Source organism: Amphiura filiformis, chromosome 20 (genome assembly GCF_039555335.1).
Source record: "Amphiura filiformis chromosome 20, Afil_fr2py, whole genome shotgun sequence".
NCBI lineage: Eukaryota > Metazoa > Echinodermata > Ophiuroidea > Amphilepidida > Amphiuridae > Amphiura > Amphiura filiformis.
Genome location: NC_092647.1, coordinates 9841284 through 9865720, shown reverse-complemented (window position 1 = coordinate 9865720; position 24437 = coordinate 9841284). Strand labels below are relative to the sequence as shown.

The window sequence follows — 24437 nt, the reverse complement described above, 5'->3', positions numbered from 1 at the left end:
GGACGCTTTGTCAATCAAGTGTTGACAAAGACAACAGTGGTTGTTGAAACTACCGATCCTGATGAATTTGTTTAATCAAGAATTAAGTGCAGATTTGTATGTTTTCTTGTATTAAACCATTGATGTATGCATTGAAAAATTTTGTCTCCCACGCACTCCCAAATGTCTGCAGTAGCAATGCTGACAATGTAAATATCAAAACCAATTTTTTTTCTTGTGGTGTCACAAATTTTCTCTGCCTCAGTTTTGTTGGTGACACCATAAAAGTTGGTGACACAATAAAAACCAGAGTTACCAGAAATTCACCCCAATCAGTTGTTCACAAATCGGCCATTACTGTGTAGTAGAAAACAATCATGTCATTGATTGGGTGGAGGCTAGGATCGTTGGCAAAGAGAGTGATAGATATAAGAGATGGATTATAAGGGGGCGATCACTATTAGAAAGCGGGGCAAAACCATGAACAGAGACGAGGGGCAATACAACTTGAGTCACGTCTTTGACGATCTGATAACTGAAAAACAATCAACTGGCAACACCGTTGCTAAGCAGCAGAAATCATCAACTGTATACAGATCATCATTACAACAATAGCATCGATAAGATAACTGTCAGTTTTAGACAGTTAGCAACCTGGACAACAGATTCTTTTGTTTAGCAAATCTCACTTAGTCATTTAATGTGGCAATACAAACGATCGAATTTGGTGTTGAAACGAGCTAAATTTTGAGTTACACCTTTTCAATGTAAAATTAATTTTCTCGGCCAAATGAAATGCAATCATTTTCATTTTTTCAGTAAATGTCAGGTCAAATTGAGGTGCTTGATACTTTTTTTTTTTTTTTTCAAATCCTAGTGTTAAACTTAGGCGTGAAATTCAGTCATTTCGTGTAAGATTTTCGATTTTGATAGGCTTAACCTCTTCCCGCGAGCCTTTTCTTGGATCAACATTTTAGCTTTTCAAAGTAATATAGTTCGCTAATGAAGGATTTTTCCCAACTTTCTAACGCACATCACCGTGAGCGATATATCATAGTTTTGTCAGAATTTACATTTTGATTTCACCATTTTTTCACCGGCTGAAATGTTTTCAAAATCAACGCGTGATATAAGGCTAATAATACTAGCATTGTGGATCGATATCCCTGGGTTTAATAGGAATACCGGCATGATACAGTGTTGCCAGAACTTCAATCAACGAAATTCCCAGGCCTAATAGCGCTCCTATACTGATCATGTTTATAGCACGATGAGGATATTTCATTATCACGTGAGTGATTCGGACCAATGTGTTGAAATTTGCTTCTCCTCAAAACAACTTTGCCCGAAGGCTTACATGCAATTGGGCAATATTTTAAACAAAACTTTCTTTTACAAAACATTATATTACGCTGTATGTTTTATGATCAAGCAAACTGTTTGGAACACACTTCCAAAGAAATAACCTTCGTAACGCCCCGGCGTAACGCCCCAGACTTTCGTTATTTAAACGCCAGAAATAGATTGTCCTTATAAGAACCATCAGAGATTGTGGCTTATAAGAACCGTTCATTATCATTGTTAACTTAAACAGGTTTTGTTTTAAACATCTTTATAAATTGATTGTTTTTATGTTTGTTTGTAAATTTCGTGCTTTACGCGCTTTGAGTTCCTCATCAGGGATTGTGCCTTATAAGAACCATTCATTAACTTAAACAGGTTCTTGTTTTTAAACAAAAACCTGTTCAAGCAATTATTTAAAATTGCTTGCCTAAAAACAGAATAACGTGGATGTTAATACTTGACGTAGTGTGTCAATTGTCATGAAGGTGACTGGGTATGGTACCTTTTGTTTGTGTTTGTTTGAAACTGCTTTTGGAAACCCACCGAAAGTCATAGGCCCTAATGAAGCAGCCAAAACAATACCAGGTTAAACATGGAAGTTTATAAAAACTTATTAAATAACCTTAAGGAAAAAAAAAACATTTGTGGCAACAATAAGCCTTGCATTGAAAGTCATGGTTAAAGTGTGTTGATTACCACACCAAAGTTTCCCTACATACACCCCACTACCCACCTCACACACCTCTGCACCCACCCCACCCTATAGGCCTACATGTACATGATATTACATAATAATATATAGCATAGCTATACATTTAGGTATAGCGCTAAATTATGACAAATATGGTTAGGCCTATATATAGGCCTACATGTCAAATTAAAAACAAACCCGAACACTGATGAATCTCTACAGAAACCCGAACACAAGTCTGAAGGGTGTAATGAAAATGGCAACCCGCGATGATGGGGGGCGGGGTAGGTCATACAAAATTCACATGGAGATAGGAGGGACAGAAGATTAAAATCCCCTATAATAACACGCTAATTTTTCTAGGTTTGGACCGTGGATTTTCATGAACCTCAAGCGTGCGTCTCTTAATACGGACTAACCTAGGTAAACAAACACACAGACAGACAAAATGGTTTTCATAATCATGGAATCCATATAAATTGAAATTGCAGGCTATCACGGGAGCAAATTTTAAAATTCACCTGATTTACCAATTGGGGATTTGGGCTACCAAATCGCTAGTCGGGCAATCTTCATGATCTTTGCTTTTCAATGGAAAATTGCCCTGGATGACAACAATGAAAATATCGACTATTTCTGCTGGTTGCGCACCGAGTTTGACATTTTCAGAGCATGAAGGGAAAAAGGGTAAAATAAAAACGGAAATTCTGACAAAACTATAATATATAGACCCACACGATGTGCTTTACAGAGGTGGGAAATATCTTTCTTTAGCAAACTATATTAGTTTGAGACGCTAAAAATCAATTCCGTAAAAAGCTCGCAGGCGAACTCAAGGCCTATAAAAATCAAAAATATCACACTAAAAGATACAATTTGATGCTTAATTTTAACACCAGGATTTAAAAAAATGTATATCCAAGCACCAAGTTTTTAACTGACATTACTGCAGAAAAAAAATATTGCTTTATATTTGACCGAGAACATTAATTTCATAGCAAAAAGGTGTATCTCTGAATTGTGCTGATTTTAACATGTATCGATCGACTTTTAGCGCGACTAAGCATTTCTAAAGAATCGGTTGTCCAGGTAGGTGACTGTAACAACGTCTGCATGTAAGTGGAAATCTTTGGACTAGTTGTAAGAAATTACAAATAACAGTTTATCATGAGTAGTCCTGATGAATATCCTTAAGATGTTTCATATTGTAATAGAAATGTTGACTAAACCATAGCAATAGGTTGACGAGACCTTTCGGATCACCTTTTACTTACGGAATTAGTAAGAAGAACAGTACTAAAGGCACAGATATAACAAGCTGGAGATGTCTCCATTCTCGTATAAAATACGCTAAGATAGCAATCAGCATGTAACCAACAGCGAAAAACAACCAGATGACATTACCTGCCATTGGCCGCTTCGAAGGACCCACGATTTCAGTGACTGTAGAATAGAAATAAAGAAAGATATCCTACATTATTTTTATTGAAAACACTAACAAATTTGTTTTAAAAAAGATTTTTTTCTTTTCTCTCATACATTTTGTTACAAGCAATATGAAATCAATATTGTGAAAAAACAATATATAATTTTCCTTATGCTATCTATTTCCATACCTAACCCACATCCATTAAAAACAATTCAGGGACTTTGCTGCTTCATTTTAAGAGCGCACAACCTAGACATTCCATAAATAACCTTCGCAACCTGGATCAGGATCCTGAAACTCGGGGAGCTGCGAAGGTTATTTGTGGAATGTCTAGGTTGTGCGCTCTTAAAATGAAGCAGCAAAGTCCCTGAATTGTTTTTAATGGTTTGTAGAATGATGTGGGCCGTAGTGGTCAGCGACAACCTGTAAAGTGTGCTGAAGCTTATGGATCAATGTCTAGGCGTTGTGCCTGTGCGTAGCGCACTGTAAATCACTGCGCTTTAAAAAACAAATTAAATGACTTACAAACAATATACGCCACGAGGCTCGCAATACTAGTTGCTCCGATGAAGAATCGCAGAATAGCATATGCTACAAAATTGTATACAAATGCCGAAATAATTGAAACCACTGTCCATAATCCTATAGATATAAAATATGCAGGGTACCGACCAATTCTGAAAGAAATCAAGATCGAATTCGAATGATTATGTAAGAAGCCCCACTGCAGTAGCTGCCACGTGTTATATAGATATGTATACTACTAGTAGTAGACACTATGGACCACAAGAGCCTCATCCCATTGGCATAGTCCAATAACCTCAATTACATAATCATAGTGCAAAATTTGACCTCAAGTTGCAGAGTATGAGTTTTTGTACCCAAATCTTCAAAGGTCATTCAATTAATGTACAGATGTATTGTGGTTTAAGAACTGTGCCCTGATAGATGAGCATGTTGTGGATCCTAGTGAGAACGCATCAATCATGGCAATTGATCTTTTTGCTGTATCCCATAAGCCTGTGCCTTTAGAACCTACATATGTTACATCGATGCACACACGCCACTGCGAAGTTCACCGGCTTTAATCTTTGATGTGCGTGCGTTAACGATGTGCGTATTGATAGTGTGACGTGTGGTCCAACGCGAAGGCTTTATGATTTACCCAAAAAGTCAATTGTCAAATGCCTATAGAACAGCTATTGCAGATAGATCATTTTTACACTAAGCCCCTCAAATATAAATGGTGTAAGCATGGAAAACCAACCCAGATAGCAAATCATAGTTGGCCCAACGTTGGTACAACATATTGCTGGATGTTGGCACAATGTTGGTAGGTGCATGAACGTTGTGCCAACGCAATCTTGTCCATCGGCCAACGTTGGCATGATGATGGTAATTTTACCTTTAGCCAACGTTGATCCAACCATTGATAAATAAGCCCAATGAGAAACAAATCACGAAAATAAAAATATTATTGATCGAGTCTCATATTACGTGGCTCTTTATTTTACTACGAACACAAATTGCCTAAATACTTGTCACTTACCTTAATTTTCCTACCGGGATTCGAACCAGAGACCTTAAGTTTAAGGTTGGCACAAAAACGTTGGCCCAACAAACGCTTAGCGTCGGTTTACTGACCGCGACCTTGCCGACCATTGCCAACGTTGGGCCAACTGGGAATACATACACGTGTCGAATTCTAAATAAATGCACGTTTAACACTAAACAATGGAAATGCGTGCCCTATCAAAATTGGAGAGGCGATCAATTTTGATCAAGATTCCTGATAGGAATTGAAATATTTCTGAGTATTAAGTACCAGAATAATTGGATCTGAAAAAGAACCTTATCTACTTTATTGACGTTACATAATATTTGTACAGTGTAAGGCGTTTGTTTCTCACATGGTCGCTACTCGCGCTTGGCGACTCGCATATTAGAATATAATGACGGTTTATAGTGCATGTGATTGTTATGAGAAAATGAGTTAAAATGAAACCCATTCTTGGCAATAATATGGTGAGTAGGTTTTCATTAGCGCATTGATCTACCATGTATACACACAGGCGTAAAGCCATGAGCCTTGGCACATTTTATAGGGTTCGTTTGCTTAAAAACATTGTACTAACCGATCAGAAAGATTGCCAAAGGAAAATGCACCCACTAAAAATCCTGCGAAATAAGCGGCATTGGCATAGTTGACCAAATTCTTCCTGTCACACACTAGGTTGAACTGGAACACGCAATATAGAAATAACGATAAAAAGATTATGTTTTTCACACACATTTCATAATATTCATAATTTTGATACTGTTGAAAAAATGAGAAAACTTGACAATCATAATATGAAAGCAACTTAGACAGTGATTGTACATTGACACATGCGCAAAGGTTGACATCAGAAAACGTTTAATGCGGTGTATGCCATGCTACAATCTAGACTGGCCCCAGTCTCGGTTCGGTTCCATCTCTGGATAATGTAACAATAAATAATTACATAATGCCCTATGAAAAAAATGCCAAAGTCCTGTAATCCCCCCCCCCTTATTTTCCTCAATGCCCAAAACCCATTCCTCTTCATCCACAAATCGACGCCACTGATTACACACACACCCCACCATGCAGCAATATTCGCCACTTGCACGGTTCCGCCATTATGCACTATGTGCGGGGAGAGCCTCGAACTGGCAGCATACATGAATGGGAATTGAACCAGTCATATAACATTCTGTGTAAGGTTACGTAATTCTTCCTTTCATGTATGCTGCCAGTTCGAGGCTCTCCCGCATATAGTGCATAATGGCGGAACCGTGCAAGTGGCGAATAGAAATATATACTCGTATTATAAATGAACGCGAAAGTCCATTGAGCGCTGTATTGGGTTGATTTTTAATGCTATATGTAATCTACATTACCAGTCGTTCGATCTCCATGGACCCGTGGGAGGGTCTAGCTACAATCCTGTAAAAAATATTACTTCCAAGGCACACTTGTAACAATTGAAATGCGTGCCATGTCAAAGTTGAAGCGTCGAGAGAAACATGGATGCAAATTGTAAACATACTAGTAGTAAAGCGCAGACTCATCCCCATGTAATCTCGCCCTTCCCCACTCCACATCTTTCAACAGTGGCGTAGATTTCTTTTTGACATTTTTTTTTGGGGGGGTGGACTTGAAAAAAGTTTCTTGAAGTATAGTGAATCCAGCATCTTTTGGCGACAGAATATGTTTATGGTACAAATGCGCGCGAAAAAGTTCAATATTCAATCTAAATTGATGAAATATGGTGCAAAAGTGTGATACATTCGTGCGAAGCGCGAAAAAATGGCACTTTTGGGGCTAAAATGGTCAAATATGAGGGTTAATTTGGGCAGAAATCCCCACAGAGGCGTCAACATGGGGGGGGATGATTGTATGGACATGGACCACCCCCCTGGCAAAATATTGGGGATGTATCCCCCCCCCCCCGGATCTACGCCTATGTCTTTCAATGTTGGAGGGCCTCATGGAGACCTGTTGACCACATGGCTTTGTCAACATTGACTTGGGGTGGGGGTGGATAATACCAAAAGACAGACAAAGTGTGCCAACATTTTTGCCAACATTAGAGCCTACCATAGGCTTCAACATAAAAAGACCAAATTTTGAGATATTTTCTCAAAATATCAAGAGCTATCTTAACGACTGAACCGATACTAGGCTTGTTTGTACTCATTACGGAAGTGATTGATGTTACTTTATCATACATAGTGAGAACAAATCATTATTGTGTTTTACTTGCGGGATATAACCTTAATCATAAAAGATCACCTAGACAATGCAGAAAATGTCAGTATGTCAATACAACAAGATATCCAGTTTCTATAGCTGAATGAAGGACATTATTGAAATGTTCTAAGAACTGAAAATTGTTTTGAAGCAAAAAGTTATCAGCTTATAAACAAGGGGTTCAAATAAGTCAAATGTGCAACACATCCTGCTGGCTATGCTCGCATCACAGGACGTCGACGAAAATTTTAGCTGTGAAGTACTATTGCTTGGGACGACAAAGAGGACCTATAACATATAGTTATCTCTTAATCTTACTATAAATAGGGGAATGTTGTATCTATGTATGTATCTATGTATCTATCTATGTATGCCTATAAAGGCTCCATCAGTTTAGATCCAAATGTCGTCAAATTCATACGGAAGATCGATGAATATACGGCAACGTGTTTAAACTTTATTTGGTTGAAAACGGTCAAGAATTGGCTGCAAAAACAGTGAAAATATGGGTAAAAACGGGGTTTTTGTTATGAAAATCGGTTACGCGTCACTGCAGCTGGCCGGCAGCGCGTCGGCGCCGCGTGCGTAATGCGCATTACGCAAATGCGCGAGTAAACGGCGCAGAGCCACACGACTTGCGAGCCAGAGACCAGTGGACATGATAATACGAAAAGAAGGAAAAATGAAGGACAAAAAGGTACATGGACGGGTCACTCACGGGATTATGATAAGGGGTGAAAGTAACTAAATGAAACGGGAACGAAACAAAGAAGGAAAGAAACTAATCAGGAAATGTAAGAAAAAAGGAAGCCAAAATAATGAGAACAGAATTAAATAAAAAACATGGAAACGGGAAATAACAAGCAGCAAATAAAAAAAAGAAGCTAAAAGTGAAATGTAAGAAAGAATAGATTTAGAAAATAATGGGAACGGGGTTAAATGGGTTAAATAAATAAAGCTGAGCAGAAGAAACTAAAAAAGAAAATGTAAGAAGAGACAGATTTAGATAAATAAAATGTACCTTTTCAATGATTCTTCCTGTTCAGAAATTCTTCCTGTTATAGTGAACGCCCCCATTTACTGATTACTCATCTAGCGGGGACCCGCGCGAAGCGCGGGTATCCCGCTAGTCTTACTATAAATAGGGGAATGTTGTATCTATGTATGTATCTATGTATCTATCTATGTATGCACATAAAGGCTCCGTCAGTTTCAATCGACATGTCACCAAATTCATACGGGAGATCGAGGAATATACGGAGACGGTAATGCGAAAATTTGGTTGAAAACGGTCAAGAATTGGCCTCAAAATCAGTGAAAATGTGGTCCGTTGCTATACTAGGTAAACAAAAAAGGAGTCAGTTACTAAGCTAGCCCTGCGAGTCGCACGGGCGTATCTAATGCCAAGCTGTTCACGTAGCGCAGCGATACCGCGCGGGTAACGCAGCACTACGCCATGGCACGCGTAAACGACGCAGAGACACGTAATGAATGATATTAACGACCGTAGCGTAATAAATACGGGAAAAAGATGTGTGTTAAAGTACAAACAACATGAAGAGGCAGGCCTACTATAAATAAAAAAAGAAAACAAAATGAGGACAAACAGGCTGTACGAGTATGTGGGTTATAGTTAGTCACAAAATGAAAACGGGAATAAAATAGGCTAAAGAAGGAAAGAAAGAAACTCTTCAGGAAATGTAAGAAAAAAAGCTATAATAAGATCAGGAAATTTAAATAAAAACGCTATTAAACTGAGGACAGAATTAAATAAATAACATGAAAACGGGAAATCACAAGCTATGCAGCAAATAAAAAAAGAAGCTAAAAGGGAAATGTAAGAAAGGACAGATTTAGAAAATAACGGGAACGGGATTGAATAAATAAAAACACATAGTCAACGGAAAATTGCAAGCTAAGCAGTAGAATTTTTTTTAAATGGAACAAAATTGGCCCATGTAGAAGAAACTAAAAAGAAAGAAAGAAGTTCAAATGGAAACGTAGGCTTAAGGAGGGTCAGGTTCAGATAAATAAAATTTACCGTTTCAATGATTCTACCTGTTCAGTAATTCCTCCTGTTTTAGTGAACGCTCTCCCATTTACTCACCTAGCGGGGACCCGCGCGTAGCGCGGGTGTCCCGCTAGTCTTACTATAAATAGGGGAATGTTGTATCTATCTATGTATGTATGTATGTATGTATAAAGGCTCCGTCAGTTTCGATCCAAATGTCGCCAAATTCATACGGGAGATCGATGAATATACGGGAACGTGTTTAAACTTTATTTGGTTGAAAACGGTCAAGAATTGGCTGCAAAAACAGTAAAAATATGGGTAAGAACGGGTTTTTTGTTATGAAAATCGGTTGTCAGCCTACGCGTCACTGCAGCTGGCCGGCAGCGCGTCGGCGCCTCATGCGTAATGCGCACTACGCCAATGGGCGCGTAAACGGCGCAGAGCCACGCGACTACGAGCCAGATACCAGTGGACATGATAATACGGAAAGAAGGAAAAATAAAGGACAAAAAGGTACATGGACGGGTCACAGGATTATGATAACGGGTGAACACGTCCGTAGACACGCTATGAGAGGACGTAATAAATACGGGGAAAAGATGTTTGTTGTATAAACAACATGAAGCGGTACTATATAAGAAAAAATTTAATTAAAATGAGGACAAAAAAGTACGAGTAATAGGCCAACGGGTTAAAGTAACTAAATGAAACGGGAACGAAACAAAGAAGGAAAGAAAGAAACTAATCAGGAAATGTAAGAAAAAAGAAGCTAATGCGCCTGTCACACTACACCGAATAGGTCTTCCGTACAAGAAACGGATGGTATTTTAGTAAATCCGTTGTTGTTCGTTAATGATCGTTTTATGTTCTTTTTATGTCCTGCTATCATCCGCCAAATGCGTTTCGTGTTAGGTGATGTTGGTTAAGTCCGTCGGCAAGTTTTGTGCATGCACAAAACTTGAAACGGAGTGTACCGAATACACATGTTCGGTATTTATCCGATGTGTGTTCGTATGGTGCTGCATATTGCCGGAGTTTGTTCGCTCTCCTTTCGTTCATGTTCGTTCTTTGTTCGTTGCACTCGGCCCGTGTTCGTTGCAAATGCGTTCCTGTGAGGCCTTCACCACCGGATAGCATATTTTTGCATTCGGTGATGTACGTTGACCCAGACCGTGTTAGTGTCACACTACACCGGATCGGTCTTCCGTATAAGAAACGGATGGTATTTTAGCAAATCCGTTTGTGTTCGTCAATGTTCGTTTTATGTTCTTCATATGTCCTGCTATTATCCGCCAAATGCGTTTCGTGTTAGGTGATGTTTGTTTAGTCCGTCGACAATACGTTTCAAGTTTTGTGCATGCACAAAACTTGAAACGGAGTGTGCCGAATACACATGTTCGGAAGTTGTCCGATATGTGTTCGTACTGTTCTGTATATATACCCTGGGTTTGTTCGTTATTCTGTCGTTTATATACCGCAGGTGTTTGCAAGGTTTCGCAGTTGCTTGTGCCGGATGTAGGCCTATGGCGAACATGTGCATCGATCATGGGGGGGGGGGGACTTTCTGACGGGTGTGTGACACAATATCATATTTCCCCTAGTACTTTAGTGACTGACAAGTAGAAAAAAGGGGGAAAGGAGAGAAAAAAGAAAATAAAGTGAGAAAAATTGAAGAGAGAAGAGAAGAGAAAAAGTAAAACTAGAAGGCTATATATTTGTACACAAATACGGCTATACCCGCATGTTATCGGTTTACACAAACTTACAGTCCTTATTTGCTGAGGACTTATTGTCAGTCTCTCTAATTCACAGTGAAGCTATGCAATTTGAAAGATTGAAATTCACAATATGCAATTTGATTAGGAGAACGCTATTCCAGAGGGAGTATGTAAATTAAATCGAACAGCCATTTCAGAGGGAGTATGTAAATTAAATAGAACAGCTATTTTGGGATCATTTCAGAGGGAGTATGTAAATTAAATGGAACAGCCAAAGGTATGTAAATTGAGTGGAACAGCCTTAACGCTTCACACATGGTATTTCCAATTATCATCATCTATAATTATTATAGGCCTAATACGCTATTGAAATTCACAATATGCAATTTGATTAGGGGAAAGCTATTCCAGAGGGAGCATGTAAATTAAATGGAACAGTCATTTCAGAGGGAGTATGTAAATTAAATAGAACAGCCTATTTTGTGGCCATTTCAGAGGGAGTATGTAAATTAAATAGAACAGCCAATGGGTATGTAATTTAACTGGAACAGCCTTAACGTTTCTGTCATCTATATTATTATAATTACGCAATTGTCTGTGAATGGGATGGGGTGGGTGTTATTAACAATATAATTCGCAGGTGCAATCTGTGTACAAACTCCGAGCCCTGAAGTTGCTTTATTTGATGATAAACGGACAGCCCTTTTTTAACATTTGGGGCCCTGGCCCATAATATTTGACTTATGAGGCTCATGTACACATGTTGAAGTATAATTCTCAAGTGCTATCAGTAGACTTAAGCTGGGCACTGTAGCTGCTTTATTTACTGAGTAACGGCTGGCCCTATGTTTTAGCGTTTGGGGCCCTGGGCCCATATTATGTGACATATGGGGCTCATATGTACATATAACAATATAATTCTCAGGTGCAGTCTGTGTACAAACTTTGAGCTTTGGTGAAAAATGGCCGGCCCTTTGATTTAACATTTGGGGCCTGGGGCCCATAATATTTGACTTATGGGGCTCTGTGCATATGTTGAAATATACTTCTCAAGTGCTATCAGCAGACTCAAGCTGGACATTGTAGCTGCTTTATTTACTGAGTAACGACCGGCCCTATGTTTTAGCGTTTGGGGCCCTGGGGCCAATATTATGTGACACATAGGGTTCATATATACATAAAACAATATAATGCTGAAGACCTATTAGTGTACCAAATCTAAACCCTGTCGCTACTTTTATTTGTTGAGAAACGACCGGCCCTTTGTTTTAACATTTGGGCCTCTGGGGCCCCTAGCCTTAAACATCTGGGGCCAAAATGGGCAGAAGACACATTACAACTTAGGGCCCATACATGTGCCACATATGAGCCCTAGTGCCCTTGTAGTTTTATAGCTAGCCTTGTTAACCTGTTGCCCTTATTTTAACATTTGGGGCCCTGGGGCCCATAATATATGACATATGGGACTCATGTATACTTGTATATATAGAGTACCCTGGCTCTATCAGTGTACCAACTCAGGGCCCGAGGCTGCTTCATTTAATGAGAAACCGCATGCTTTGTATTTTTACATTTGGGCCCCTGGGGCCCGTGACCTTTGACCTCTGGGGCCCAGATGTGCAAAGGATAAATCTACGGGGTAGGGCCCATAAGTGTACTACATATGGGCCCTGGGGCCCTTGTAGTTTTAGCGCTAGCTTTGTCAATCTGTTACCCCTTGTTTTAACATTTGGGGCCCTGGGGCCCATAATATATGACATATGGGGTTCATGTATACTTGTATATAGGGTTCCCTGGGGCTATCAGTGTACCAACTCAGGCCCCTGAGGCTGCTTCATTTGATGAGAAACGGCATGCTTTGTATTTTTACATTTGGGCCCCTGGGGCCTGTGACCTTTGACCTCTGGGGCCAAGATGGGCAAAGGATAAATCTGGGTAGGGCCCATAAGTGTACCACATATGGGCCCTGTGGCCCTTGTAGTTTTAGCGCTAGCCTTGACAGAATGTTGTGTTTGATGGAGGAAAAGGAGAAGGAGAAGGAGAAGAAACTAGAAGGCTATATATTTGTACACAAATACGGCTATACCCGCATGTTATCGGTTTACACAAACTTACAGTCCTTATTTGCTGAGGACTTAGGTTGCTGTTGTCAGTCTCTCTAATTCACAGTGAAGCTATGCAATTTGATAGATTGAAATTCACAATGTGCAATTTGATTAGGGAAAGCTATTCCAGAGGGAGTATGTAAATTAAATGGAACAGCCATTTCAGAGGGAGTATGTAAATTAAATAGAACAGCCAATGGGTATGTAATTTAACTGGAACAGCCTTAACGTTTCTGTCATCTATATTATTATAATTACGCAATTGTCTGTGAATGGGATGGGGTGGGTGTTATTAGGGCCATTCTCTGAAAAGAGTAACTTTTAAGTCCCGCGACTTTCGGCGCTCATAAAAGTTTTAAAAGCGGAAAGTTTTTGGTTTTTTGGCTTAGTCATGGAGTTTTGTATGTATAAAAATAGTTAAGAACATCCAAGTGGGGAAAAATAAATTTCTTGGAGTCAAAAAATTCTTCAATATCTGACGACCCCCCTGAAAACCCCATGTCCCGATGTCATACACCGAATTTTAGTGATTTTGTAGTATTTTTGTGAGCAAGTGTGGGAAGTTAAAATTACCATTGACTGGGGTAAATATCATGTCTAAGAAGGATTAAATGCTTAAAACCACTTCTAAAGTCAATTTTATGGAATAATTCAAAATTTGTGTCAACAAATTGCTGTCCCTTAGTTTTGCATCATTGCCGTCACATTGGCATCAAAACGGCTGGAGGTGAAGACCAAATATCAGAGGTCAATAATTTGACCCCGTACGCTGCCGTTTACAGACGACGAAAAACATCAACCCGAAATAGCTGCACATTGGCACTCTTTTCCTGCCAATTTTGAGAGTATCTTCAAGTATACAGGCGCGTACCTTTATTCAACATCATCTCCAAACGTTTCTGATCAATTTGATATATGTGTTATTGTTGAATTTTTCCGGAAAATAATGATGGTTGAATATGTCCCACAAGCTGTTGTGGTGATATGTAACACATGGGTAAGCTTAACCCTGCTATTAACCCTAAGCAATGTCTGAACCATCATCTCCGCTACATCAGTTGGCGTCACAATTTGCCGTGGCGGAGATGATTCTCTATGGGAATTCGTGTAGAAATATCATCTCCGTCACATCACCATCATCTCCATCACAGCACCGGATCTTGAGATACAGCGAAGTCCAGTTTAGTTTATCAGAAAATGCTTACCAAATCTAACCTTCTCATCTGTATGAATTTCATTTTCAAGTAGCGTGAAAACATTACTGAAATCAAATTTATCGGTGCAATTATGACGGAGATGATTCTCTATAGGAATTTGTGTAGAAATATCATCTCCGTCACATCACCACCATCTCCATCACAGCAATGTCATCTCCATCACAATTGTTGTTGACCTTTATTTGACCTTTGACCCAGACAACATGGAATTTACTATTTGGAAATGTAATTGATATTGTATGTGTTTACTATGTCAATAGAAATTTATTTAGTTATTTCAAGCAAAATTATGAATATACTTAAGTTTGTATAAAAAAAATACCAACAGACATGACTTTATCCGTACAGCCTGCCTCTCATTGTCCCAACTAAATGACGAAAGTACAAAATCATATTTTTTTAAATGGAAAAAGCAAACATGAATCAAGCAACTTACAAGTTATCCATAAAACTCATAATAAAGAGTTTTAACAATTTTGTTTGTCCTTTTTTCCTTTTTGGCCTAAATGTGACGGAGATGATGCACACCTGGCACAACGTGCAGATTACGCCCTCTATAATATAGAGGGCGCCCCTAAAGATTGCGCCAAATATTGTTTTCATGCACTAGAGACTTACATCCTTACAGATATGTAAAGGAAACATTTTTATAATCATTTTCAAATTCATATTTGCCTATCTTCCAATAGTACACCTTTTCAGAGAAATACCCATTAACAATATAATTCGCAGGTGCAATCTGTGTACAAACCCGAGCCCTGAAGTTGCTTTTATTTGATGATAAACGGACAGCCCTTTTTAACATTTGGGGCCCTGGCCCATAATATTTGACTTATGAGGCTCATGTACACATGTTGAAGTATAATTCTCAAGTGCTATCAGTAGACTTAAGCTGGGCACTGTAGCTGCTTTATTTACTGAGTAACGGCTGGCCCTATGTTTTAGCGTTTGGGGCCCTGGGCCCATATTATGTGACATATGGGGCTCATATGTACATATAACAATATAATTCTCAGGTGCAGTCTGTGTACAAACTTTGAGCTTTGGTGAAAAAAAAATGGCCGGCCCTTTGATTTAACATTTGGGGCCTGGGGCCCATAATATTTGACTTATGGGGCTCTGTGCATATGTTGAAATATACTTCTCAAGTGCTATCAGCAGACTCAAGCTGGACATTGTAGCTGCTTTATTTACTGAGTAACGACCGGCCCTATGTTTTAGCGTTTGGGGCCCTGGGGCCCATATTATGTGACACATAGGGTTCATATATACATAAAACAATATAATGCTGAAGACCTATTAGTGTACCAAATCTAAACCCTGTCGCTACTTTATTTGTTGAGAAACGACCGGCCCTTTGTTTTAACATTTGGGCCTCTGGGGCCCCTAGCCTTAAACATCTGGGGCCAAAATGGGCAGAAGACACATTACAACTTAGGGCCCATATATGTGCCACATATGAGCCCTACTGCCCTTGTAGTTTTATAGCTAGCCTTGTTAACCTGTTGCCCCTTATTTTAACATTTGGGGCCCTGGGGCCCATAATATATGACATATGGGACTCATGTATACTTGTATATATAGAGTACCCTGGCTCTATCAGTGTACCAACTCAGGGCCCGAGGCTGCTTCATTTAATGAGAAACCGCATGCTTTGTATTTTTACATTTGGGCCCCTGGGGCCTGTGACCTTGACCTCTGGGGCCCAGATGTGCAAAGGATAAATCTACGGGGTAGGGCCCATAAGTGTACTACATATGGGCCCTGGGGCCCTTGTAGTTTTAGCGCTAGCTTTGTCAATCTGTTACCCCTTGTTTTAACATTTGGGGCCCTGGGGCCCATAATATATGACATATGGGGTTCATGTATACTTGTATATATAGAGTACCCCTGGGGCTATCAGTGTACCAACTCAGGCCCCTGAGGCTGCTTCATTTGATGAGAAACGGCATGCTTTGTATTTTTACATTTGGGCCCCTGGGGCCTGTGACCTTTGACCTCTGGGGCCAAGATGGGCAAAGGATAAATCTACAGGGTAGGGCCCATAAGTGTACCACATATGGGCCCTGTGGCCCTTGTAGTTTTAGCGCTAGCCTTGACAGAATGTTGTGTTTGATGGAGGAAAAGGAGAAGGAGAAGAAACCATAGAATGGCAATATACCCGTTCATGCTTCGCATACGGGTATAACCATAGAATGGCAATATACCCGTTCATGCTTCGCATACGGGTATAATTGCACGTAATTTAGTAGGCCTATGCATGTAAGTAGTATTGAGGGAGGGCACTTTCTGAAGGGTAGAGGACGCAATATCAAATTCCTACCAGTTTTAGTGATTGACAAGAAAGAAAAAAGAAGAGAAAACATAGAAAATTTTAAATTGTACGTTATTGAGTAGGCCCAGGATAGTAGGCCTGTGATTATTATAGGCAGTGCTTAAATGTGGTTCCTTGGCCCAAAAGCCTGTGAAAATTACTGCCGGCCCGTCGATATGTAGGGCCCGCGACATTTTGTCACCAAAGTCAGTATTTAAGACGGACTTAGGTCTATTACTGACTTTAACATATCAATCCATGCGTCTTATATCTAAGTGTCAGTGGATCAGTGTAACATTTTAAATTTTGCAAATTCACTTCGGGCCTTCTTTGTTTTTTGTTTAAGGCAATAATAGTGTAAAATTGATGCACCAAAAACAATTTTCCATTTTTTAAACTAAATTTTTATACACAATAGGCCTATAGGCCTAGTAATGTAAATAGGCCCTACAGTCTCCATGCAAATGGCTTCAATTGGACTTCTTCCTTTTTGCTTCTGCTATGGACATCCACGTGTTATTTTTAAAACAATTGTTTATATTATACAATAATGGTGAAAACTTTTCAATGGCTTCAATTAGGCTTTCGTTTCACCAATTTGCGGCTGTTTCAAACTAAAATAGTACCCAATAATAGTGCTAAAATTGATCCAAAAATGACAAATGGCTTCAATTGGGCCTTCATTGTCCAAAGGTTTCTCACCTCTATTGCCCCCGGACGCTGGTTGCCCTGATATATCAGATTTGTAGCCCTTTTGTACTTATTAGCCAATATTTGACCATTTTCGTCAAAGTTTTCCCCTTAAAAGTTGTCTTTCCCCACTTTGTTCACCCTCTGAAAAAGTGCTTGCTACGTCACTGCCTCTAAGGGGTCAAAAACCCTCTCAAACACCCTCTCCTCCCCCACTTTTCTGATAGGGTGGACGTACGTCCCTATTGGTGCCACATGCCACGGATTCGCCGGTCATTTGTCGGACGTTGAACGATTGAATATAAAACGCCTGCAGGATTATTAGCGGCCACAACGCATAGAGAAACGAACGGGAATCGGACCCCAAAGCCGGACATTTGTCGGACGTTGACACCCAAATCCGGTCATTTGTCGGACGTTGAACGATCGAATATAAGACGCCTGCAGGATTATTAGCGGCCACAACGCATAGAGAAACGAACGGGAATCGGACCCCAAATCCGGTCATTTGTCGGACGTTGAACGATCGGATATAAGACGCCTGCAGGATTATTAGCGGCCACAACGCATAGAGACGAACGGGAATCGGACCCAAAATCCCACCGAATCTTCTGCCGGACTGGTGATTTTCCACCGAATAAAATATTTTTGTATTCGGTGATGTACGTTGATCCAGTCCGTCGTAGTGTGACAGACCTATAAAATAGTGAGAACAGAATTAAATAAAAAACATGGAAACGGGAAATCACAAGCAGCAAATAAACAAAGAAGCTAAAGGGAAATGTAAGAAAGAACAGATTTAGAAAATAATGGGAACGAGGTTAAATAAATAAATAACATGGAAACGGAAAATCACAAGCTAAGCAAAAAGAAACTAAAAAAGAAAGTGTAAGAAGAGACAGGTTTAGAAAAATAAAATGTACCTTTTCAATGAATCTACCTGTTCAGTAATTATTCCTGTTATCCCAGACAATGTTATGGTGAACGCTCCCATCTAGCGGGGACCCGCGCGAAGCGCGGGTATCCCGCTAGTGTTAACAAAAGTAATAATATGATTTTTAAAAATAGGTTTAGTAACCGCAATTATTCAGATTTTCATTTCGCCATTGATAATCACATTATTTCTCGAGTTTCAAGAACAAAATCCCTTGGTTTAATTCTGGATGAATGTTTAACTTGGAAAGATTAATATTGTTTCAAAGTATTCTGGTATACTCTTCAGACCAAGCGCATTTTACACGTAAAGGGCACAGACGGAAAAAAGTGCAGTTGCATCATACATACGGGTACCGGTGTCCCAAAAGTAACTTAACATTGTGAATTTGCCATAACTTGCCTTTGGTTAATAGTATTGTTACAAAAATTACACAGTATGTAGATAATTCTTTTAGAAATATTATGGTACCAAACATTCCTATGTGGTCATGACCCTTTGGCATAAAATTAACGGATATCTACCGTACCGTAAAACCCATTTTTATAAACGCAAAATAAGTATCGTCATTTGAAACGTGATAATATGATAACATGATATAAGTTATATATATTATAACGTGTTATCGTTTTAAAATCTGTTTTGTTTAATTATGCTGTGTTTGTTTGATTGTTTTCAATGCGTAATCTTCATTTTCTGTTTCATCTGGATTTTATATTGAAACTTCTTAAGATCTTTTCTGAGGATTCGATGAACAGCTGTACGCGGTACGTTGTTCTCCATTGAAAGTCGACGTACTGATCGTCTTGGGCTTTTCGCCACCGGTCCGCTCTTCATATGACATCGATGTTTGTAGCCGATCTTCCTGTTAGCTCCTGTTCTTCCATGTCATGCCCGAGGTAGATCATGAATAGATCAGTTGATAGGAATTTCTGCACTAGTTGCTGGATTGTATTTCGGCTGGATGCATAATTTACAATAAAATGTTCCTTAAACTTTGCTTGAGAAAGTTTGTCCGACTTTGTCTCGGCAAAGAACCATACGATCTGAATCCGTTGATCTATAGGAAATTCATCTTCACTTCAACTGTTATAAAGTAAAGTTTAATATAATTGTCAATATATCCTAATTATAATTTAAAACAGCAGTCACGCTTACGCTAGGCCATGTAATCCATGAATGTTCGATCATACCTAAAATAAATGTAGCGTGTGCAGTGAGCGAACCAACTACATGTATATTGTTCAGGGAAGTACATCATTCATGTGCTTGAACAAATAACATATGCGCTTGCTTTTGTGGGATTGATACACATATGTACAGTCGCACAGTAAGGTCAAGGGTCATCAATAATGCTGTTTTGGTATCAGAATAATTCTAAAAGATTAATCTATGTGAATATGTTTTCCATTTTGGTATGAAGTAGGAAATATTTGAGATATGGCAAATTCACAATGTTAAGTTACTTTTGGGACACGCTGTACATAACCATCATTTTAAGAAAGAGTTCTTAAAAGAAAGAGAAGAACTCTTTCTTCCATGCTTGGAGCTTCCCAAAAGGCTTTACTGGGACGAAGTGCGCAATAGATGAATAGTGTAAAATACAAAATGTTGCGCGCAAGGCTCAAAAGAAAAAATTGTATTTTACACTATTGGCCCATGATCTGGTAAGTGAATTTTGGTGGAAAAGGGGCTCCATGCCCTTTTTCTTTTCCTTAATACTTCCTCCCTTTCTCTCTCTTCTTCTCTTTCTCTTTTCCTTCCTTTTACCCCTTTTTTGAAAATCATAGGGGGAATTGCCCCTTGTCCCCCCCTGTGGCGCCGCCCCTGCGGGCCCACCCCGAGGATCGTACCGTATCCATTACAACCGCGGGAGTAACATGCATGGGCGCTAATAGTAATTTCCAATTTTCTATGCTTTAGGCCTACCTCACTTGTTCGGCTCAAAATTAAAAGGGGACATATCTGACAGTAAAAGCTAACATTTTATGGAAAATAAATACTAATCTATTTTTACAGAAATGTTATAATATGGTTTTAATTAAACAATTAACTTTATGTATTAGGCAAACAATGTACTTACGTCTTGCACTATAGTCGTTTTATACTGCGAGCGATCAAACTCCCAGCCGGCGTCGCATCTTTGTGTTTGCGTCACATTCATTTCTGTAATTTCAGACTGACTTATTTCAATCCCAGTTAAGTTATATCTCTGACACTGCTCATACACCACTTTGCCTTTCTTATTAACACTTGATGGTATGGTGACATTCTTGATAAACTCAATGCATTGTTTATTATCAAGTTCAATTGATGTACAATTGAAATCAAAATCATAGTCGTTCGTAGAACACCAATGCTCGGAACTGGCGCTTAAAAAAAACCGGTGCGAAGACATGCATCGCTACTGGTATTACAACAATACTCATAAGCATAGATATGCGCCTCTGAAAAGAGGCCATATTCACCGATTTGGATGAAGATCTCATCCAGCAACATATTGAAAGCTCAGAGTAAAAGCCAGTATTACAACGAATGCGTTTTTACTACACACTGACTGTTTGCTTAAACGTAGGTGAACTTGACCGCCAAGAATCAGATTTAATATAGCCCGAGGAACATTATACTATAGTGTAAGTTGATCCACGAGTTGATCACGGCTACCAGCTAGAAACTCTTTTAATAATACTAGCATAGATTCTGTGATATAGTATGGTATCTTAAGGGGGTACTACACCCCTGCCCAATTTTGTGCCTATTTTTGCATTTTTCTCAAAAATTATAGCGTATTAGTGACAAGTATGTATAGGGGCAAGGACTACAGCAACTGCACTGGAAATTCAGCAACTCAAGGCAAGTAGTTATTGATTTAGTGCAAAAATAGGCACAAAATTGGGCAGGGTGTAGTACCCCTTAATAATAGTTCTTGACCATGAGGGCTCTGAGCCAGCTTCATTACGCACACTTCAGGGCGCATTACACCAAAGCACTACGCGAAATGTGCAATGCATGGTGATGAGTTCCGGTTAAAAATAAATGATTATACTCAGGCTGGAGAAAATGTGGTGACATCCCTGGGGGAGGCACTCCCTATCTGAAATGGCAGGGATGTGCCTCGGCCATGTTAAAAGTATGGGGGCATTCAGGTCAAATGTACAATTACAAAAATATGGGGTCATTCAGTACACAACCTGAATAAAAATGGGGTCATTCGGTATGAAACTTTGAAAAAAGGATGGTCATTGGGGTAACAAAAAGTAAAATGGGAGTCATTGAGTACAGGATTGCCAAAAGAGTATCATTAAGTACACATAAATAAGTGCCAAACTGCGTAAAACAACTTGGCCACCTTGGAAATGTGAAAAATCTCATTATTTCTGGAGGAGAACACAAATACCACCTAAATTTGGGAATTAAAAAGGGGGTCATTGAGTACATGAATTTTTTTAAAGGGGGTCATTGGGTAATAGGTAAGACCATAACACAAGAAAGGGGTCATTGGGTACAAGCCGGTTTGAAAAAGGGGTCTATCCCGAGGCACATGATGCATATCTGTCATGGAAGTGCCCCCCCGGTGACATCAGGGACCATGTTCTTTGTGAGGTTGCTTGGCATGTTCTGATTTAAATGAAAGATGCTTACCTATTAATGACTAAAATAGATATGAAATTATACAAATCGATTTCACAAGAAAAGTAGGCCCTGTCCGAATTACTGCTAACGGAACAAGTTTTAATGCTAGTTGTTGGCGTTAAAATAGCGACGTCGCTTTTTAACATTTTGTAAAAAAAAACTGAATCTGTAAAGTTAACGAAAATTGAAGCTTAAATTAAAATTCAGTCCTAAATTAATACAGGGATGACGAAAAAATGTGAAAAATATTGTCACGCGTGGTAGAAAACGCCGGGTAAAAAGTTGGTTTTCACATGGCTTTTCAATGGAGAATCATTTGGTAGTCTACGCCGCGGGAGATCAGTTTGCGGGGATTGGGGATAGGCGAGTTAACAAGAGTTTTTGGACAAAGACTGACAAGGGCAGACGGCGAGTTAGTGGACGGCGAGTTAGTGGACAATAAGGAGTTAATGTAAGGGTAATTTTAATTGAATGCATTTTAAGGACTCTATTATGAGCGTTTCAGACATATCGAATTGCATTCTGATATCAAATAATTTTGATTTTTTTTTTAAAATTCGCGATATACAAATTTATATGACTTGATATTTTTTAAATTTTTGATAAATAACAGTCCACGAAGTAAACTTAATAAATCTAATGATATGTACTTAAAGTGTATGTAGCTGGGAGGAAAAACCGACAATCAATCGAAAAATTTGACATTTCATATTAAAGATATACATTCTCCTCCCCCCAAAAGACCTATTTTTTTTGGTGTTTTGAGGGAAAAATCCATATCTTTAATAAGAAAGGTCAAAATTTTCAATTGAAAGTCAGCTTTTCATCCCAGATATATACTTTAAGGATCTAGAATGAGCGTTTATGGCGTTTCGACAGTATTTTTTGTGGGACATGAGAGCACCTCAGACGTATCGATTGCATTCTGAATACGAAGCATGTCTTTCTGATATCAAATAATTTTCATTTTTGAAATTCACGATATAATACAAATTTTATGACAAATTATTAAAATTTGACATTTTTCAAATTTTTGATATATAACAGTCCTCGAAATAAATTTTATAAATCTAATGATATATTCTTAAAGTGTATGTAGCTGGGAGGAAAGGCCGACGATCAATTGAAAATTTTGACCTTTCGTATTGAAGCTATGGATTTCCCACCCCCCCAAAAAATAGTGTGTGTGTTTTGGGAAACAAAATCCATATCTTCAATATACGAAAGGTCAAAATTTTCAATTGATCGTCGGCTTTTCATCCCACCTACATACACTTTACTTCAAGTACTGTTAAATATCAAAATATCAATTTTAATGATTTGCCATAAAATGTGTATTACATTGCGAATTTCAAAAATCAAAATTATTTGATATCAGAAGGCCATTCTTCGTATTCAGAATGCAATTCGATATGTCTGATGTGCTCTAATGTCCCACAATAAATACTGTCCAAACGTTCATACCCCTTCCCTTAAGTATATATCAGCAGATTTATAAAGTTTACTAAATTAAAGAACGGAACCTGAATCCAGTCAGAAGTTATCTCATAAAATTAATATATCCGAAAAATACAGAAATATCCAGAACTATGGAACAATTCAGAGATTTAGGCACGGAATTTCTATCTGGAAACTCCCTCGGAAAATTCTTGCTAGAAATACCTGAAATATCGAATGAGGAAAGTTGAGCGCTTTCCTGATCGAATCATGCTGTATACATTAAAGGGCATTTCGTGATCCACAGCCTCATCCCCCACTTTTCCCAAAAATAGTTGAGATTTTTACACCACTGGATACCTCTGGCTACATAATGTTTATGTACCAAATATTTCTTGCAGATTAATTCGTTTAGCAAAAATATCGTTAAATTTGAATTTCGTTCTGGTGCACCAGAACGAAATTACAACACATTGTCTATGGAGCAGTGTAATACACATAATCATGCATAACTCGCAAACGCAAAATCGGAATCAACTGAAATTTTGGAAATAAGCTTTTTTCGTGGATATCTACTGAAAAATGTCATAAAAAGAGGATGCTAGGATCACGAAATCCTCCTTTAAGACATGTAAACACCCTCTGATCTTTTCACTACACCGTCGGTGTAACAATATTTAATCGAACCAAACTTATGAGAGATCAGTGTTTTATGCCTTGGATTTTAAAGGAAGGCGACCTGATATATTTGTAAAATGGAATTCTTTAAAATTGACGTTTAACATAAAATGTCGTCCTTTTCAAGCATTCATTCAAAAAGAACACGCAATACGTGTTTTGCAAGCTGTATGCAGGCTTATATACAAAATCACGTACTGAATAGTGGATAGTGTTGTTTGAGCACAGTAGTTGTCAATTTGGCACTTTCTGTTTGAGACCCTACTACATTCGCAAGTCGTGTACTCAGCCGTGAAAAAGGTAATTGTTTCAAAAATGTGGTGTCATTGTAAAAGGGAATAAATTAGAGAACTAGATGCTTGAAAAACCTTTTTTGAGGCGTTTACGCTCTAAAAAGGCTTAGGAAAACAGTACGGAAACGCTGCACTCACAATATGCCTATTATCTTGACCGTTTTCGCCAGACCATATGGGCTGGCA

The 24437-nt window shown here is 38.8% G+C and overlaps 1 protein-coding gene across 1 annotated transcript in view; it reads right to left on the bottom strand.

Moving 5' to 3' along the window:
• LOC140142985 (organic cation transporter protein-like) overlaps window positions 1-20853 on the bottom strand; it is a 52878-nt gene extending 32025 nt beyond the window's left edge. The window contains exons 1-3 of the mRNA XM_072165011.1: window positions 20294-20853; window positions 5579-5682; window positions 3969-4120 (exon numbers count right to left, since the gene is read on the bottom strand). Coding sequence (XP_072021112.1) covers window positions 3969-4120; window positions 5579-5682; window positions 20294-20608 — 571 coding nt within the window. The 5' untranslated portion in view covers window positions 20609-20853. The remainder of the gene's footprint in view (window positions 1-3968; window positions 4121-5578; window positions 5683-20293) is intronic.
• Window positions 20854-24437: the final 3584 nt, after the last annotated feature.